At 39.1% G+C, this 20975-nt stretch overlaps 1 protein-coding gene across 24 annotated transcripts in view; it reads left to right on the top strand.

Moving 5' to 3' along the window:
- Positions 1 to 20975, top strand: part of RIMS2 (regulating synaptic membrane exocytosis 2) — a 786041-nt gene that overhangs the window by 667609 nt on the left and 97457 nt on the right. For 23 of the 24 annotated variants that reach the window (XM_043507439.1, XM_043507441.1, XM_043507440.1 and 20 more), the window contains one exon: positions 4850 to 5022. In XM_043507439.1, coding sequence (XP_043363374.1) covers positions 4850 to 5022 — 173 coding nt within the window. Of the gene's footprint in view, positions 1 to 4849; positions 5023 to 6862; positions 7258 to 20975 lie in introns of those variants that run through there. The other variant, XM_043507459.1, reaches the window with a different exon arrangement.

The following is a 20975-nucleotide window of genomic DNA, read 5'->3' as shown; positions in this document are numbered from 1 at the left end:
ACTTGTAATCCATAAAGTAAAAACAGTAAAAAACAAACAAACAAACAAAAAAACAACAAACAAACAAACAAAAAAACCACAACAACAAACCTTGAGAAGATTCTGAGCAAGTTGAAATGGGAAGCTCTGGATGAGGGAATGCTTTTATTTGGCATCTTCAGGCTAATGTCTAAACCTTCCAAAATTAAATAATGCAAATATATACATTTAAAATAAGGCTTCACTACAAGAAGAAAAATGTTGCCTATATCTTTTTTTAACATTACTCATAAAATGGAAGGACTAATTTAATGTCTAAGCATAATACAGAGGTGCACTTTGGAAGCTTCCCTGTATTGGAATCATAGTGAACTTAGGGCCCAATACTGCTCCTTTCAAGTCAATGGCAAGACTTCTATTGACTTCAGTAGTGCAAATCAGGCCTTTAAACCCTAACACGCAACACATTGACTACTGTGATACTTGCCTAATAAAGGGGTCAGATACAAGAGCAGAAATAGATTTCTGAAGGATGGAAGTTAGCAGGAGAGCATAATTTTTGTACTATGGGAAAACAAAGTCTGAACAGTAACTCAGAGCAGAGTTGTGCATGCCTTGACTGAGGCATTTGAACTTAGTCCATGGAGGCAGCAAAGTTGCAGAGTCTAGATATTACTATGGAACATAATTTAGAGAGGCTGATAACTATTTTTTTATATGTGGATGATTTGAAACTATATGGATGGTCACAAAGGAGATAGAGATTGGTGAAAGTATAAAACTGTGAGTTGGCTTGGCTAAACGTGTATCAGCATCTGTAAAGAGGAGCAAACTGGTACAATGAGATGGTATACAATTAACAAAGGTACTATCAACGATATCTTTCAACATGACACCCCCAAATACCTGGGAATCAGGGAATTGTCAGAGTTACAATATAAGGAAGTCAAAGAAGAAGTGAGGAAGAATATTACCACTGAATAAGAACTTCTTTAAGTACAGAACTTAAGGAATTTGATCCCAGCTATTAATATGTGAGCAATTTGTGATAGTATGGTACACTGTTGGAGTGATCAAGTGGAATCAAGAAAAGAAGAACAAAATTTGACATCCACACAAGAAAGCTTCTGGCAATACATAGAGTAATAAATATCAATCAAGATGTGAACAGGATGTACATCCAATTATGTGTTGGAGGAAAAGGTCTGCTATCTGTGGAGGAAGCAATTGACAATAAAGTCTATAACATCAAATTATATGAGGAGTCAATGAGAATAAAAGATGATCCGGTCATGATGCACCGAACATGCATCCCAGAAGCATAATAGAAAGGAAAAAGCAAACCACTAAAGAAAGACTTGAAAGATTTGCATAGAATCAGTGCACAGACACTGTGGGAGAGAGATCAAACCCATTACATTGAAGATTAACAAATTCATGGCTTGTAGAAGGATTCCTCAACAGAGAAGAGAAAGCTTCATTATGAGTACACAAGAGCAGTCCTTAAAGGCTTCATTACATTTAAAACAAAACTGACCAATAGAACTGCTTCCCAAACTGCAGAATATGTTCCAGAAAGAAAGAGCGGGTGGAAAATGTATTGAACACTTGCAGGAGCCTGACTGGGAGGGAACATATGAACAGACACAATGAGGTTGCTAAGTGTCTGCATTGAAGCCTCTGTGGCAAGTACAGATTTAAACGAACCATGCAGTATTACAACCACCAAATTGAAAATGCTCTAGCGAATGAAAAGTGTAAAATTTTATTTAATCTGGCAATTGTCAAGACTGAACGGTGCAGGCAAACAGGCTGGCCATGGTTGATGCAGAAAAGAGGAGAAACAAAACTGTGTTAATTGATATTGAAATACCAGCAGATAGAAACATAAACAAGAGAAGTATGAAGAACTCTGTCATGAAGTGGAAAGATTATGGAAAACTAAAACAAATATGATCTCAATGATTACTGGAGAACTTGGCGCAATCGCTAAAGGAATGATTGAGCAATGCAAGAACTTGTTAGGAATGCAAGACATCACAATCAGTGACTTCCAGAAGTCAACACTCTTAGGCACTGCAAGAATTTTAATGAAAGTCAGGGGAGAACACATGCATTTGAGCATCTAAAATGCAGAAATTCTGTAGAGAATTTAATGAAACTCCTGACTCCCCAAACATGTGGAGTCAGTGCATGGTCAGGATTTATTGGTGACTCATGCGGATAAATTTTAAACAGTAGCTCTCTCCTTTCTATGCTTAAAGATCTTTTATGCTGTGAAGGCTGTTTTAAAAAAAATAATCCCCATGATGTAATACTGAGGGATAATAGTAATAATAATAATAATAATAATAATATTTTTTGCAAAGATGCCTAAAGTATCTTTTAGTATATATTATTATAAATCAAAATAAAATAAACACTAGTGTGACTTACATGCTTGAATCAATTATAAATTCATACCTAAATGCATTACATTATTGGAATAACAAATGATAAAAGATAATTGAGGATTTATAATCATTTTGAAAAAGGGAGGTGAACATTTGGGGCATATTTAATATCTGTCCACCCGTTTCTCCTTCTGTGTGCGCGCATGTATGTGTGTGTGTGTTTGTGTATAAGTGCACTACAGAACTGTGTATCTCGTAAACTTTGTAAGGGATTTTATAAAAAAATAATAAAAACAAGCAGTAAAATATACTAGGGCTGAATTGTGGCATTTAGGCACAGCTCTGTGCTGGGTGCACTGCAGAGCCTCACCACCAGGGTAGAGTATCAAAGAACATTCTGCTTCAGAAAAGTACAGTACTTCCCAGAGCAGATATCTAGGAGGCATGGGGGCTGAAGTTCAGGACAGCCCTTATATTGGCTGCACAAGGTTGGGGTAAAAGTCCTCACTCCTTTCTCTCCCATATTGCCAGATGCTTAGGGCCTGCCATGGTTTAGATCTTCATCAGCACCCTGATAAATTGGGCTGATAACCAGGGAACAGAACCAGGGCAATTCTTTTTGATGCCTCTGAACAGTGGATTGAAGGTACACCAAATTATATAAATTCACTTTGAATGGTTTGCTGGATGTTGTCTGCAACCCTGTTAACTGAGTGTCCCATTTTTACTTTATGCTTCTCTCTGGTTGATTATGGCCGCCACAAAAAGTCACATGATTTTAATACGGGGTTTTTTTAAACATTTTTGAAGTGCAGTTACACTCTGTAAACCTTTTCTCAAACCTTCTCTCAAAATTCTGGCACTGCTTTACACTTAATGGTATTCTCATTTGTTCATTTTATACTTTTTTTTTCCTGCTGGTGGTGCAAGCTTGATATGGGATCTGCAACTCAAGTTGTATTAATGCATTCATTACCACAAGTAATTAAATATCCTGTCATTAGAATTTAGTTAACAACTCTGTTGATTATTTAAATTCCAAAATATAATTCAATGTACTTCACCATAGTATAGCTGCATTGGGTCTAGAATGCTAAGAGAAATCAAATGGAGTAGACATAAGTAGATATGACTAAGTGTACACAGAGAAGAGATTTTCTTAGTAAGAATGTACCATTTTTATAGTCACCTTTCTTATGTTAATGTGTTTTACGTTCCCTGTTTTAATAAGCTCTAAAATAAACAGAATCTCCTTGTATAATGTGTTCCTGTAACTCTTAAGATCTGGACAGTTTCTTAATTGTCATATTTCTGTTTCCACTGGGATTGTAAAGAGGAATTTATTTTATTCTATCAGGCAAAAAAGTTTGACTATGTGGCTACAACACAAGTCAAGAAATGCTGTGACATTCAAATGTATGGTGTACTCCTAAACTTATGGCTAAATACATATAACCTCTCCTTATATGTCTGAGGGTACAGAGCTGTCAAAGCCTGGAATCTATGTGGGTAGAAATGACACTGTTCCTATTTTTGGTTCTGCATCCTAAATTTCACAAAACATCTTAACAGTTATCTGAACTAGTTTGGTTATATTTAAGAATCATGCAGATTATACCTAATGTAGATTTGGGGCTATGCCATGGCTTTTATGCCACAGCCTAGCATAGCTGTGTGGGAAGGCTGATTTAGTAGATTGTGCACGGGTCTGGAACTCAGGAAACCCAGGTTCAATTTCTGGGTCTGTCACAGACTTTCTGCATCTCCTTGAATGTCAATGTGAGTTAAATGCTTAGGCCCAGATTTTTAAAGGTATGATGTTTATCTGCATCTTTATGTACTTACTGACTTTAAAAGAATCTGGCCACTAGCTCCCCTAAGATCTTTTAAAATTCCTAATCTTGTTCCCAGTTTTAGTTTAATAATCTTATTTTTCCCTTTCTTTTAAATAAACAAGAGTTAATATTTGTTAGAAAATCTTTTGAAGGTAAACAGTATAGTTCCCTAGAATACTAGTGTTATTTAACAGTTAGAATATGAGTTCTATCCCTAGCTCTGCTTTTTACTAGCTGAACAAGCTTGGGCAAGTCACTTGGCTCTATGACTCTATTTACCCATTTGTAATATAGGTATAATCATTAAATCCTTCACAGTGATGTTGGGAGTCTTCACTAAAATTTGCAAAGCCCTTGAAAATTGTCAGATGAAAGGTGTTGTACAAGTTTTTGAACATATGGCCCATGGTAAGGACCTTAATGTAATATCTTTAGTTGGGTAGTGCATTAAGGTTATAATTGAGATATACAAAAACAAGATTTGTATTCCATACAGTATGACCAATTAAGAACTTCATTGTAAGAATGCAGACAGAATTTGGTGATGGAGTCAATTAACATACTGTTATGGGAAAGCCCCAACAGCTGATTTATGGTGGTTTCACTGACTACATCTGTGTCTTTTTCGTTCTGTTTTTATAGTATCGGTCAGGACGGGATCCTCAGCGAGGCTCAGACAATATTTCCAATAAGTCTTCAGACAGTGATGTCAGTGATGTGTCAGCTGTATCAAGGACAAGCAGTGCTTCTCGTTTCAGCAGCACAAGCTACATGTCTGTCCAATCAGAACGACTGAGAGGGAACAAGAAAATAAGGTGAGTAACAAAACTAGGAAGTTGGTCATTTATATGCTTTTATAATACTTTTCAGGTGAGTGCATGTGAATATTTTGCTAAACTTTAACATATATACTGTTAATAAAACTTACAGGGCTTTCCAAAATACAGGTTTTAGTTTATTGTTATGTTTCTACTGCCCTTTTGAATAAAGGGATTTTCTTGCATGCAAACCTTAGCATCTTGAGATGACGCTGCTATCAGAAGGCATTTGTTATACTTAGACTTGCATCTTTTGAAAAAAGACTCTTGAAAAATATTGAACAATTTAAATGATAATTTTATTTACAAAATACTTGCCAGTAGTCTCAGAGTCATTACAACATTCTTTACAAATTGGACCAGAGACTATCCTCCTGCATCTCCACAAATTCTGTGCTTGAATTTAGGGCTGTCAATTAATTGCAGTTAACTCATGCTATTAACTCAAAATAATTAATTGTGATTAAAAAAATTTATTGTGATTATTCACAACTTTAATCGTATTGTTAAACAATAATAGAATACCAACTGAAATTTATTAAATATTTTTGGATGTTTTTCTATATTTTCTAATATATTGATTTCAATTACAACATAGAATACAAAGTGTACAGTGCTCACTTTATATTGTTATTTTTATTACAAATGTTTGCACTGTAAAATGATAAAAGAAATACTATTTTTCAGTTCACCTCATACAAGTGCTATAGTGCAATCTCTTTATCATGAAAGTGCAATTTACTAATGTAGATTTTTTTTTATTACATAACTGCAGTCAAAAACAAAACAAGGTAAAATTTTAAAGCCTACAAGTCAGTCATACTCAGTTATACTTCTTGTTCAGCCAATCGCTAGGACAAACAAGTTTGTTTACATTTACGGGAGATAATGCTGCCTGCTTCTTATTTACAATGTCACCTGAAAGTGAGAACAGGTGTTCACATGGCACTTTTGTAGCCGGCATTGAAAGGTATTTATGTGCCAGATATGGTAAACATTTCTATGCCCCTTTATGCTTTGGCCACCATTTGGCAGCATTATCTCCCGTAAATTCAATTTTCATGATAAAGGGATTGGACTACAGTACTTGTAATGGGGGAAATTGAAAAATACTATTTCTTTTGTTTTTACAGTGCAAATATTTGTAATCAAATAAATATAAAGTGAGCACTGTACACTTTGGATTCTGTGTTGTATTGAAATCAATATATTTGAAAATGTGGAAAACATCCAAAAATATTTAAATAAATGGTATTCTAATATTGTTTAACAGTGGAATTAATTGTGTGATTAATCACGATTAAAAAATTAATCGTTTGACAGCCCTACTTGAATTGCCGGACTCTTAAAACCTCTTGTAAAGTGCTTCTATAGATACTGGACCCAGTTCTATTTAAATATATTGCTGTGCAACACTCATTGTCTAGTCTTTAATAAGAGTTGCACAGTATATCTGAAAGCAGAAATGGGCTCAACTTCCATTCCTTGAACACTCAAAACACCAATCAAAGGAATGTAAGGTTGGACCTTAAATATTTTGGCACTAGTATTCCTTATTTTGGGAAATTTCCCCTCCCAAGAGAAATTATATTTTAAAAAAAGGGTAGGTTTAAGTATCTCTCATTTTGCATAATTGATATTGTCTGGAATACAAAACTGTGCATTCCATGTATTTAAGCACTGTTTTGTGTGATTTATCAGCATGTAACTTTGTATACAAAATATGTGCATTACAGACTGTCCTGAAAAAATGGTTGCATCTTAATCTTTGTCTAGCCTGTGCTGGAAGTTGGCCAGCATGCTTTTACCCATCACTACATTTTCCCTTCTAATTTATTTCTTTTCTTTTAAATTTCTTTTTGTGTACTGTACGCATGCTTCTTCTCTACAACCCTAACTACACTTTGTCTTCTTTTTTGTTTGCATGCCTTCCTCAACTTGTGTTGACTTCAGAAGGTCAAGGGATTTAGAAGGAAAAAAAGAGGGAGGGCAGGAAGGGGATGAGCATGAGGAGTTATTTCCTGAGGAGGAGGAGCTTGAGGAAAAAGTGAAGCAAGAACAAGTTAATGAAAAGGGGGAAGAGCAAGAGGTGTCAGAAAACTGTGATAAGGAGGAAAACAAAGAATCAGGAAATGATGAAAAGACCCATGATGATCAAACTGAGGAAGGGAAAGAGAAAAAACAGAGGAAAAAAGAGGATTTACAAAGGCAATTCTCACAAGATGATGTCAGGTAAAATATATTTCTGTTTGTAGATAGTTCCCTGTGGTCTTGTAGCTCTTTTTCCAATGCCTGGACCCTATTTGTTTTCCCATTTGTATTTTATTTGACATAGCTTGTTGTTTATGTTCCCTTGAATCCTTCTTCACCTTCAGCCATAATTCTTTAATAGTGAACAAATTTATCTCTTGATTTTAATGGAATGGTTCTGCAAACAGAATAATTAAACACCTTAACTTCACCCCTTAGGATGCAGGCAGCCACAGCCTTTTATTCCTTTTGAACTCATTTATAGTTTGCATTTGACAGTATGACATAGTGCTGGGGAGCTAGCAGGTGAGCACTACAGTAGAACCACAGAGTTACGAACACCAAAGTTACGAACCGATCTGTCGACCACACATCTCATATGGAACTGGAAGTACGCAATCAGGTAGCAGCAGAGACAAAACAAGTACAGTACAGTACTGTGTTATATGTAAAGTACTGAAAAAATAAAGGGAAAGTTTACAAAAAAGATTTGACAAGGTAAGGAAACTGCTTCTGTGCTTGTTTCATTTAAATTAAGATGGTTAAAAGCAGCATTTTTCTTCTGCATAGTAAAGTTTCAAAACTCTATTAAGTCAATGTTCAGTTGTAACTTCTGAAAAACCAATCATAACACTTTGTTCAGAGTTATCAACATTTCAGTTACGAGCAAACTTCATTTCTGAGGTGTTCGTAACTCTGAGGTTGTACTGTATTTAAGTCCCCTAGAGACATCTGGTTGGATATTGGGATGTAATTTTATCTAACCAAGCTGGCAGTCTGGGGGTGCTAGAGGGCTAATTAACCCATTAGCTGAGGAATGATACAAAGGCACAAGAGGCAGTGCTGGTTGGGAGGAATAGAACCAGCTGAGCCCAACTTCACAGAGGAAGTCAAGACTTCTCTGTACTGAAATTACTTTTGAGTTGGCTGATAAATATGTGGGTGGATCAATTGTGGACATGGATAATCAAAAATGGTGCTTTCACCCATCTGCATGAATGGGTTGGTGTGGCGTGAAGTGGTAGCGTTGTATAGGTCTGCAACTGTAGTAAGCCTAAAATATTTTAGGTGCCTATGACTGGGTGTCCTATGCATTTGCTGCCCTCTACTGGAGACCCTTGGTGAGCCATGCCCTAGGAAACAGCCTTTTAAGAAAAGAAGGGCAGAAGAGTTTGGACTCTCAGGAGTTGTCTAGAAAGGCCTCCCAGGGTCAGCTGCTGGTAGAACAAGTGAGACTTTGTACTCCAGTGTGCTAGAAGGACTGGGAGCAGGCAGAAGCCACTGGGGCCTCTGCAAGCCAGATAAAAAGGACTGGCTGCTTCTATCTTGTGGCAGTTCTGGGTGAAACCAGGAAAAGGGAGGGAGGAAGGATCCTTCCTCTGCCTTAGCCCAAGAAGCCAGTCCTGATCAGCACCTAATTCTGAGTGCACTTTGCATGTAGGTCAGTGAGAGACTGAGTTAGACATTTATTACACTACTGAAATTTAACAAGCTCATTTCATGCAACACCCATAGGATTAATCAGGTCTGTGATATGCTTTTATCAACGTAGTTTCTACTTCAACACACTCAGAGTTACACTATAGCTACAATTAAATAGTATGGAATTGTAATATTTAATATACAATTATTCCATTTGCTGTGTTTTCCACTTAGTTTATAATGGGAAAATGCAATATTCCTTATCTGATTTACTCATTGATAAAACATTTGGATTTCTTGATTGGCTGAATGCTTCTGCCCCTCTTTTTGTCATGTGACGATAGGGAAAAAAAATCAGAGTCACTTTCTTTTAATGCTGAACAAGTAACTCTTTTAGAATGAGAAAAGCAGTTTTATCCTAACGGCTACTCTCTCACACTTTCTCTGCTTCGCTGCAGAGCTTCTGCCTAGGACCTAGGTCAGACCCCTCCTGCCTGGCTTCCTGCTATTGATTTAAAGAAACAGAATCAATGTCACCTTTGTTGCAATAGAAAGGTGTCCTCATGCAATAGGATGTGCAACCATATGTGAACTGCTCCGTTGTACATGGTAGAGGGGATTTTTTTCTTTCTTATAACAGTATTGCCAACTCTTGCTATTTTATCACGAGTAATGGGATTTTAGAGGGTGTTGAAGCCCATCTCGCAATGACATGGGAAGCTCCAGCCCCCAGTTCTGCCACAAGCAGAGTCTCTCACCTCTACTCACTCCTAGAGTTCTCACAGCAGGCGTGAGGGAAGGAGGGAGCAAAGACCCCAGCAACACATTATAGCTCCACTCCCTCCACCTTGGCTCCTCCTGTGAGAAAGACATACAGGATGTTGCCTCTGCTTCTGAAACTGCCACCTCAGCCAGGGAGAGGGGACCCTGTTGCAGTCCCCAGGGCTGGGAAAGGGGAATGAAGAACTCTAGCAGGAGCAGAGGTGAAGTAGGGTTGGCACTGATGAGGGGCTGTTCATGGATTCAGGAAAAGGGAGAACCCATGGAGGCTGTGGAAGGGAACAATAATTAAAACAAAAATGAATCATTTGCATCATTTACGTAGTTATCGAAATTATAGCCAGAAGAAGAATGATTTACATTTTTTTCAAATAATTTGAATGGGACTGAATTGATTATTTTAAAAAAATAATATTTAGGATAATCAATATAATAACTGAACTGAAATATAGAAAGCTCTAAAAGGTGGTTAATGTAAAGATGTTCTTCAATGTAAAGATCTTTGCAGCTCCCCAAAGTCTTAATTGAAAAATAGAATTGAAAAGCTTGATACATAAAGTGCTTTGTGATCCTTGGCTGTTCATTTTCCAGCTCCATTTTATAGGATTTGTACGGTATATTTCTAAATATGCACGAATTTGGTTTTTTCACACTGTAGAGCTCTCCACTGAGTATGTATGTTATATGTGTGTACAACAGCCTAGAGCATAAGTACTCCCCCTTTTTCTCACCAGCATGGATATCTTCCCTCCAGTCCATCTCTCCATTTTTGTAGGGATACTTTTGAGGGGACATCTATCCAAATATTGAGATACCATTAACAGAAGCATTACAATTACATTGAAATTTGAGTTTCTTGCTACTTAGGACTAGCCCAAATAAAGCAACAACTTAAATATTATACATCTTTCCCATTCTCAGAAGCCAGGGAGAAGCATGTGTATGTTAAAGATCAACTTTTCAACCTGAAATTTATTACAGACATATTGCCAGAGGAGCAGAGGGGAATTAAAAACTCAGGAGACAGACTACAAAACATGGTTTGATTATGTTTTTTTAAAATCTCATGGTTTATGGGGACAGTCTTGTGATTTTTTTTCTTGATCTCTTGAGGTTCACTATACTATTATAACCTCTGGGTCAGCCAGCTGGTCCAGCATTCTTCCCTTTGTTCTTGATTCTCTCTTGGTAGAGATTACAGAGATCCAGCACAGCATGGTTGCGGTGAATGCAAAACTGATGTGTTTCTTGTTTTTACAGGCGCTTACTTCCTAGCTCTATGCCCCCTAGTGACTGCTCTAAACATTCACAAGTAGCATTATATTCCTTGTGAAAGGTGATACAACTTTTATCCAAACTTTACATTAACCAACAGTTAACAGGAATAAAATATCACAGCAAAACAAGAATAAACAGCCCTATAAAGGACAGAGTAGGCTGCCTGAACTTGTGTCAGGGATTTATTCTGCCCTTTTAAGACATTCTCTACTAGTCCTCTGACTTTTTTGAATTCTCAAGATCCTGCGTAATCCTCCAATCCTCCATAATACAGGAAGCTATCTCCTTGCAGGGAGAGGAGCTGGAGGAATCACTAGTATGTAGGCAGGTGGGGTTTTCACAGGTTCAGTCTCGGGGTAGTGATCAGTGTGTATTGGAAGTCTGCCTGGTGAGGTGACAAGATGACACTGGTTCTGAAAAATTATTACTACTAGCACCCTAAAAAGTAGAATCAAGTGTCCTGGTACATCCCTGCATTGTCCCATTTTCTTGAAAATCTTTCACCCAAACATGATCTCCTGGATTCAGTACTACCAAGGATTTGACTCCATAGAGCCTGCCAAAATCTCTCTTCTGATGGGCTTTATATGGATCTTCCTTCTTCTGTAGTCTTGGGAAGTCAAGCCAGCAAGAGTCTAGCTGAGCAGGGATGGCTGGGATAGTGGACCTCAACTTTTTTCATATCAACAGTTCCATAGCGCAGAGTCCATTTGCTAGAAAAGTTTTATTATCTTTACTGCACATTCTGCTTCAGCATTATTCTGAGGAAATTGTGGCCTGGATGTGACGTGAATGAAACCATAGGTATCTTCAAACCTCTTAAATCTCTCAAAAAAACTGAGGACCAGGATCAGAGATGACTTGCCTTGGAATCCTAAAATGAGCAAATAAGAGTTCTATCTTCTCCATGGCACTTGATGTCATTTTGGGCAACCTGGCAGCTTCAGTTAATCATGAGAAATAATCAGTCATCAAAAGATAGAAAAGATCACTTCTGAATTTTTGTCGTGGCCTGTCTGGAAGAGCAGATAGTAACAATGGTTCTGATGGGTTGGTTCTCATGAAAGCATAAATATTGTATTTCTCAACACTCTGGTGTAGTTGTTTGCTCAGCTCAGGCCACCAAATAGACTTTTGAGCTCTCTCCCTGACTTTGGTAATGCCTTGGTGCCATTTATGCAGTCTATCAAGAATTTCCTGTTGCATTGATGTAGGTATAACCTATCTGGATTCCTTCAAAAACAGATTTTGTTTATGGTAAGATTCCCAGAAACCACCCAATATGGTTTTATAGAGGTTTCTGACCTGGTCTGATTTTCATAGAATCATAAGGTTAGAAGGGACTGCAAGGGTTATCTAGTGTAACCCCTAGCTAAGATGCATGGGTTTTTGTGTCTAAACCATCCAAGACAGATGTCTTTCTATATATCTCTGAATAACTGACTTGTGTAGTTCCCCAATACCAGGAATTTTCTGGACAGAAGAGATCTCATAATGGCTTTGACTTCTGTGCAAGGTGAGGTAGGAATTTTCCACGTGTCACTTCATTGCCACTCTGTGGCTCCTTCATGTAGGTAATCACGTGTACTTTCTTTGGATCTCGTTTGATCCTTGGTCCATCAATGGGCCTAGAAACTTGATTCTGTATTTGAGAGTTCACACTTGTTAAGTTTAGGCCTGCTTTCTCCAGTTTTTCCAGGACTGCAATGAGATGTTGGGTTTCTGTTGATCCACAGCTAAGGATACCATTCATTTGGCTGAGAACCCCTTCCAGACTCTCTGGGAGCTGTGACATTTTCCTCTTGTTCCGGGGGCAGATGACATGCCAAATGGTAGCCTATTGAAACAAAACTTTCCAGAATTGAGCAAAATGAAAGTCAGGATAGATCCTTGAGAGACACTACAAATCAAATCCCTCATTGTAGATGTTTTCTGGTGACATGTTGAGGTGCTCATATTTCTCAGATAGGAACCTTTTTTATTTTTTATAAATTTAAATCCATCAATAAATAAGGTTGCAATTCTATAAACATTTGCATATGTGCTTACCTTTGTGCATGAAAGTAGTTTCACAGAAGTGTTTTGCGGGATTGGGGTTTTAATAAATAAAATGTTGATACACATTATCCTATCATCACTGCTTGGCAACTTGAACCAACCAAGAGAAGTTTCTGACACACCGGCAATATTTGCTAGTCTCAAAGCAACACTCAATGTTCAGTCATATCAAAACCTGATTGAGAGGTCTAACGTAACCAAACTAGCCAATTGCCTCTACTTCAAAAGCAGCAGGAAATCATTTGGGACTCTGGCTATTATGCTCTCAGCCCTTAAGAAAGGTTTGAACCTAGACCTGAATCTACCAAGGATATTATTGGTACACAAGTGCACCTTTGATTCAATAGCCACCATCTTCTAAATCACCTTTCCAAAAAAGGGCATTCGGAGGTCAAGTGATTGTTAGCAAATATGTCATCATTAAGGCTATGATTTAGTCATGGGTAATTTTAGTAAAGGTCATGGACAGGTCATGGGTAATAAACAAAAATTCACGACCCTGGGCTCACCCATGCTGGCTGCTGCAGAAGTCACAAAGGTCACCGAAAGACATGGAGCCCTAGTCAGCATCAAAAATTGGTTTCTTGAGAAGTTGTCAGACCTCCAGATTTTAGAAGGTTAGAGACTCCTCCCTCCCCCACACACCTAAGCAAAGCGCTGATAATACTCATGAATAATGGCAACACAGACTACTTGCTATAAGCAACTAAGATGCACAAACTTTAGAACTGCGGAAGGTGGGCCTCAGAAATCAAAATCTATTATGGGGACCCTGATCAGACGCAAACTCAGACTACTATGGAGAAAGGTCGGAGTATGGGATGGCTAATCATGGCCCATGCCTGCTGAAGAGAGCAGGTTTCCACCAGAGAACTGCAGTTAGCCCCCACATTTTTAGAGAAGCAAAAGTCAATAAATCTTCCTTGGAGAAATAGAGCTGGAATCAATTTTTGCCTGGATTAAGCATTATGAAACTAAAAATTGGCATCTGTTTGATGTATAGCTAAAACACAACTGCATGTTTTTTGTGTAATGCATGTTATTAAAAATCATAGCATAGATCAAACTTCTTAAATAATTTTTCTAGGATTTCCTTATTTGAAGCTATTCTGTATCCATGCTGATGTGTCCTTTTGTTTGTATCAAAAACAATTGTTTCTAATACTAACTCATTTTAAAGTCCTTTATAAATAATACTCTGAGAATAAAGTAACTGGAAGAATCCTTATGTAAGGGTAAGGCAAACAGACCCTGGTTGTCAGTGGTGGGATCGAACCTGGGATCTCAAGAATTTATTGCAAGAGCCTCTACCGCATGAACTAAAAGCTACCTGGCTGTTAGCTAAGGCTGTAGAGCAGACTTATTAATTGCATACTCTCTCTCTTTCTGAGTAGTCTCAGTGCCACTAGGTGGGACAGAACACCACACCCAGGAGGTGTGTGGGTTACACTTTGTTCAGTACCTTCTAGTTTAAAACATTATTTGGACTTCATAGTTAATTAAACAATTCAGTCCTCATGTTATGAAAGGATAATACTGTTTGTGTCTGATCAGAAGTTTAGTGTATTGTTTGAACTGTTTCTAGTGTTTCTTCAGTGAATCATAGTTCAGTTTGTAATGCCAGCCTTGTCATGCATAACACTAGGTCTAGTAGAGAATGCTCCCTCCTACACTAATTATTTTTGTCTCAAAGCAATGACACTTCTCTGAAAAATGAGCAACTTAGATCCACCATCATCTCTTGTAGTACCTCATTCTTCAGTTCCTTTACTGAACTGCTGTATGTTCTTTGAAGGTTTGTGCATTTGATTAAAATTCTGCAAATATAATTTGCCTGGCAATGTACAATATGACTATGAAAGAACTTGGCAAGATTTCATAGACCCAAACCCAAAGAAAGTAAGAAACTATATTAATAAAATTTTTAGCGTGAAGGGTGCAGAGTGATAAAAATGATTATTTGTGGTTGGTATTATGGTAGATCCTATCAGGGTCATACTTCCTGCTAGGTTCTGTCCAAATACACAGTGAAATGTCAGGGTTTGTTTGTATACTTTAAGACTCTCTTCCTAATGGGCTGTTTTGGTGCTTCATAGCATGCTGTCCACCAGTGATTAGCTAAGAATTGCTAAACTATTGACCATGGGAATTTTGGCGGTGAGACCTCTTGCACATGTCCATTTGTGTCCCTATCCCATCCATCTCCTAATCTGCACAACATTGTCTACCAGAACCACAGAGAGATTCATAGATACTAAGGTCAGAAGGGACCATTCTGATCATCTAGTCCGACCTCCTGCACAGCGCAGGCCACAGAATCTGAGATATTGAAGTCCTTAAATCATGGTTTAAAGACTTCAAGGAGCAGAGAAGCCTCCTTCAAGTCAACCATGCCCCATGCTACAGAGGAAGGCAAAAACCTCCAGGGCCTCTCCAATCTGCCCTGGAGGAAAATTCCTTCCCGACCCCAAATATAGCAATCAGCTAAACCCTGAGCATATGGGCAAGATTCACCAGCCAGATACTACAGAAAATTCTTTCCTGGGTAACTCAGATCCCATCCATCTAATATCCCATCTCAGGGAATTAGTCCTATTTACCCTGAATATTTAAAGATCAATTACTTATCAAAATCCCATTATCCCATCATACCATCTCCTCCATAAACTTATCAAGTAGAATCTTAAAACCAAATAAATCTTTTGCCCCCACTGCTTCCCTTGGAAGGCTATTCCAAAACTTCGCTCCTCTGATGGTTAAAAACCTTCGTCTGATTTCAAGTCTAAACTTCCTGGTGGCCAGTTTATACCCATTTGTTCTTGTGTCCACATTGGTGCTGAGCTGAAATAATTCCTCTCCCTCTCCTGTATTTATCCCTCTGATGTATTTATGGAGAGCAATCATATCTCCCCTCAACCTTCTTTTAGTTAGGCTAAACAAGCCAAGCTCCTTAAGTCTCCTTTCATAAGACAAGTTTTCCATTCCTCGGATCATCCTAGTAGCCCTTCTCTGTACCTGCTCCAGTTTGAATTCATCCTTTTTAAACATGGGAGACCAGAACTGCACACAGTATTCTAGGTGAGGTCTCACCAGTGCCTTGTATAATGGTACTAAAACCTCCTTATCCCTACTGGAAATGCCTCTCCTGATGCATCCCAAAACCGCATTAGCTTTTTTCACATTCATATCACATTGGCAGCTCATAGTCATCCTATGATCAACCAATACTCCAAGGTCCTTCTCCTCTTCCGTTACTTCTAATTGATGCATCCCCAACTTATAACTAAAATTCTTGTTATTAATCCCTAAATGCACTTTTCATTATTAAATTTCATCCTATTACTATTACTCCAGTTTACAAGGTCATCCAGATCCTCCTGTATAATATCCCGATCCTTCTCTGAATTGGCAATACCTCCCAGCTTTGTATCATCTGCAAACTTTATTAGCACACTCCCACGTTTTGTGCAAAGATCAGTAATAAAAAGATTAAATAAGATTGGTCCCAAAACCAATCCCTGAGGAACTCCACTGGTAACCTCCCTCCAGCCTGACAGTTCGCCTTTCAGTAGGACCCGTTGCAGTCTCCCCTTTAACCAATTCCTAATCCACCTTTTGATGTTCATATTGATCCCCATCTTCTTCAATTTAACTAATAATTCCCCATGTGGCACGGTATCAAATGCCTTACTGAAATCTAGGTAAATTAGATCCACTGCATTTCCTTTATCTAAAAAATCTGTTACTTTTTCAAAAAAGGAGATTAGGTTGGTTTGGCACGATCTACCTTTTGTAAAACCATGTTGTATTTTGTCCCATTTACCATTGACTTCAATGTCCTTAACTAATTTCTCCTTCAAAATTTTTTCCAGGACCTTGCATACTACAGATGTCAAACTAACTGGCCTGTAGTTACCCGGATCACTTTTTTCCCCCTTTCTTAAAAATAGGAACTATATTAGGAATTATCCAATCATTCGGTACAACTCCTGAGTTTACAGATTCATTAAAAATTCTTGCTAATGGGCTTGCAATTTCAGGTGCCAATTCCTTTAATATTCTTGGATGAAGATTATCTGGGCCCCCTGATTTAGTCCCATTAAGCTGTTTGAGTTTCGCTTCTACCTCAGATATGGTAATATCTACCTCCATATCCTCATTCCCATTTGTCATGCTACCATTATCCCTAAGATCCTCTTTAGCCTTATTAAAGACTGAGGCAAAGTATTTGTTTAGATATTGGGCCATGCCTAGATTATCTTTAACCTCCACTCCATCCTCAGTGTTAAGCGGCCCCACTTCTTCTTTCTTAGTTTTCTTCTTATTTATATGGCTATAGAACCTTTTACTATTGGATTTAATTCCCTTTGCAAGGTCCAACTCTACTCAACTTTTAGCCTGTCTCACTTTATCCCAACATGTTCTGACCTCAATTAGGTAGCTTTCCTTGCTGATCCCTCCCATCTTCCACTCCCTTTATGCTTTCTGCTTCTTCTTAATCACCTCTCTAAGATGCTTGCTCATCCAGCTTGGTCTACAACTCCTTGCTATGAATTTTTTCCCCTTCCTTGGGATACAGGCTTCCAATAGCTTCTGCAGCTTTGATTTAAAGTAATCCCAGGCCTCCTCTACCTTTAGATCCATAAGTTCTTCAGTCTAATCCACTTCCCTAACTAATTTCCTTAATTTTTGAAAGTCAGCCCTTTTGAAATCAAAAACTCTAGTAGCAGATTTATTTTTGTTAATCCTTCCATTTAGTTTGAACTGAATTAGCTCATGATCACTTGAGCCAAGATTGTCCCCTACAACCATGTTGCATCCAGACCTGCAGTCATGACTGTCAGGGTTCCCTCCCCACTCTGAACTCTAGGGTACAGATGTGGGGACCCTCATGAAAGACCCCCTATGCTTATTTCTATCAGTTAGGTTAAAACTTCCCCAAGGCACAAATTCTTTGCCCTTGGAAGGTACGCTGCCACCACCAAGTGATTTAACAAAGAATCAGGGAAAGGACCACTCGGAGTTCGTACTCCGCCCCAAAATCCCCCCCAAGCCCATCTACCCCCATTCCTGGGGAGGCTTGAGAATAATATCCTAACCAATTGGTTACAAAGTGATCACAGATCCAAACCCCTGGGTCTTAGGAAAATAGTGAAATCAGTCAGGTTCTTAAAAGAAGGATTTTACTTTAAAAAAAAGGTAAAAATCACCTTTGTAAAATCAGGATGGAAAATAAATTTACAGGGAAACAAAAGATTCAAAAACACAGCAGAACTTCCTCTAGGCTTAGTTTCAAAGTTACAAAAAACAGGAATGAACCTGCCTCCAGCAAAGGAAAAATTCACAACCAGAACAAAAGATAATCTAACATGCCTTGCCTGGCTTTTACTTACAATTTTTGTAATATGAGAGACTTTTAGGATGGTTTATAGGAGAAGGAGTTTTCTGACCTGATGCTTCTCTGCTTCCCAAGAGAACACACACAAAAAAGCCCCCCCCCCGCCCTACGATTTGAAAGTATCTTCTTTCCCCATTGGTCCTTTTGGTCAGATGCCAACCAGGTTATTTGAGCTTCTTAACCCCTGTGACGGGGCAAGGCCAGATGGCTATGGAAGAGTAGTGGGAGATAGATATCTTAGCTCCAGGCTAAACAAATCCCTGGTACCAGGATAAGTGAAATGGCAGCTGCTCCAGGTCAATTAACACACCTGGGGCCAATTAAGAACTTTCCAGAAGGCAGGGAGAAGGCTAGGTTGATTGGGACACCTGAAGCCAATCAAGGGCTGGCTGAAACTGGTTAAAAGCCTCCCAGTTAGTCAGGTGGGTGTGCATGTCAGGAGCTGTGGGAAGAAGTTGCATGGTTGGAGAGGCTGAGTAGTACATACCATATCAGGCACAAGGAAGGAGGACCTGAGGTAAGGGTGAAGTGGAGCTTGAGGAAGTGAGGGTTGCTGTGGGGGAAGTAGCTCAGGGAATTGTACATGTCATGTTTCTAAAAGGTCAGCTACCATAGCTGATATTATTAGGGTCCCTGGGCTGGAGCCCGGAGTAGAGGGTGGGCCTGGGCTCCCCTTCCCTTTGCCCCCTGATTAATCACTGAGACTGGGAGACAACAGAGACTGTGCAAGGAAGGATAACTTCTCCTCACCTCCCTCGCTGGCTTATGATGAAAATGGCTCAGTAGACTGTGATCCTTGTCTCCAGAGAAAGAAGGGTTACGTGGAGGGTCACAAAAAGAAAAGGAGTACTTGTGGCACCTTAGAGACTAACAAATTTATTAGAGCATAAGCTTTCGTGAGCTACAGCTCACTTCATCGGATGCATCCGATGAAGTGAGCTGTAGCTCACGAAAGCTTATGCTCTAATAAATTTGTTAGTCTCTAAGGTGCCACAAGTACTCCTTTTCTTTTTGCGAATACAGACTAACACGGCTGCTACTCTGAAACCTGTGGAGGGTCACAGTGAGCCTCTGAGGCTAGCAAAATCCTCTAGGAAACGTGGGACCCACGGAGGCAAGGACAGAGCTTTGTCACACCCCTTACAGGTAAGGAGGAATTCTAGGCTACCCTTAGCTGTATGGTTATGACAGTGACATCTTACAGTCTGGATTTTGGCTGGTTGAGCACCATTGACAGACAGTTTTTGGAAGGTTCAAGAAATTCTCATCCAATACAAGAAGTTGTCTACGAGGAAGACTACTCCTCCAAATAGAAACAGTTCTCTATACCAACAGCTCAGCATAATCTGATCCCAGTTGAGGTTCCGATACCACAGATCCCACACTTCATGCTGCATTTAAAACAGGCTGGATTGGTTGTTTACTTTGATCAAAGTCCACCTTGCAGCAATAACAGTATGTCATGCTATGATATGGTCATACTCATTCTTTCAACATCTAATGGTATCAAGATTCCTCAAGGGCTTCCTGCATACTTACACACTTGTTAGAGACCTGACTCCTATATGGGATCTCAACCTCCTCCTCCTCAAAGTTCATGGAGCCTCTGTTCAAGATGCTATTGGATTGTTTGATACATCACTTTACCCTTAATACAGTCTGTCTGGTGGCTATCAGCTTGATGCAAAGGGTAAGGAATTTCCAAGCCCTTATGTCCGGACCTCCATATTGATGTTTTCACAAGGACAAGGTGGTTCTGAAACTGCACCCTAAGTTCATCTCTAAGGTGATCCAGATTTTCACCTGTATCAGTTGATTTAATCTTTCAGTATTCGTTCCAAAACCATATTCAACACTAGTAGAGGAGAAGTCGGATGTTTCCAGAGTCTAGCTCTAGTACCTGGATAGGACCAACTCCTTTAAATTGTCTCCTTGTTTCTTTGTGGCAGTATCCAGCTCATTGAAAGGCCAACTTGTCTCATCATAGAGACTTTCTAAGTGGATCAAGTAATGTATTAGTTAGCTAGTGAGCCACTCCCTCCAAACATCATGGCATACTCCCCCAACGTACATACAATATCTTCAGTCTGCTTCAGAAATGTGCCAGTATCTGAGCTCTCTAAAGCAGCAGTGAGGAACAACCATCTGTACTATGCTCCTCAAGTATTACGCCCTTGATGTGGTAGCTAGATCTGATGATTGGGAGAGTAGTATTCCAGTCATTATTGGACTGATGTAGCTGGTACTGCTCATTCCCAAGGTCCAGAGGGAATACTGTTTGTCAGTCATCTACAATGGACTCCACACTGAGCCATGAAGAAAAGAGAATGGCTACCCTAGAGTAGCTGTTTATTTTTTCAGATGTTGCCATCAATGTGCATCCCACAACCTGCCCTCCATCCTGACTTTTCAGAGTCCTCAGCAACTCATGCTGTGTCTACACGGCCACTTTCAGCACCAAAACTTTAGTCATTCAGGGGTGTGAAAAAACACACCCCTCACCGACAAAAGTTTTAGCGCTGAAAAGCTCCAGTATAGACAGTGCTTTATCTCTGGGAGCCGCACTCTCAGCGATAAACTTACCACCACTCGTTCAGGGTGGTTATTTTTTATCTCCGGGAGCGCTCTAGCGATAAAGTGTGTCTCACATCACAGTGCTGCCGCAGCCATATTGTAACATGGACAGTGTAGACATACCCTTACGCTCTGAATTGCGAAGCTATTGAAGGAGGGCGGTGACCACCCCACCTTTTATGTCCTCGTA

This window comes from Dermochelys coriacea, chromosome 2 (assembly GCF_009764565.3).
Source record: "Dermochelys coriacea isolate rDerCor1 chromosome 2, rDerCor1.pri.v4, whole genome shotgun sequence".
NCBI classification, from domain to species: domain Eukaryota; kingdom Metazoa; phylum Chordata; order Testudines; family Dermochelyidae; genus Dermochelys; species Dermochelys coriacea.
Note: the sequence above shows the minus strand (reverse complement) of the source record. Positions and strands in the feature narration are given on the sequence as shown.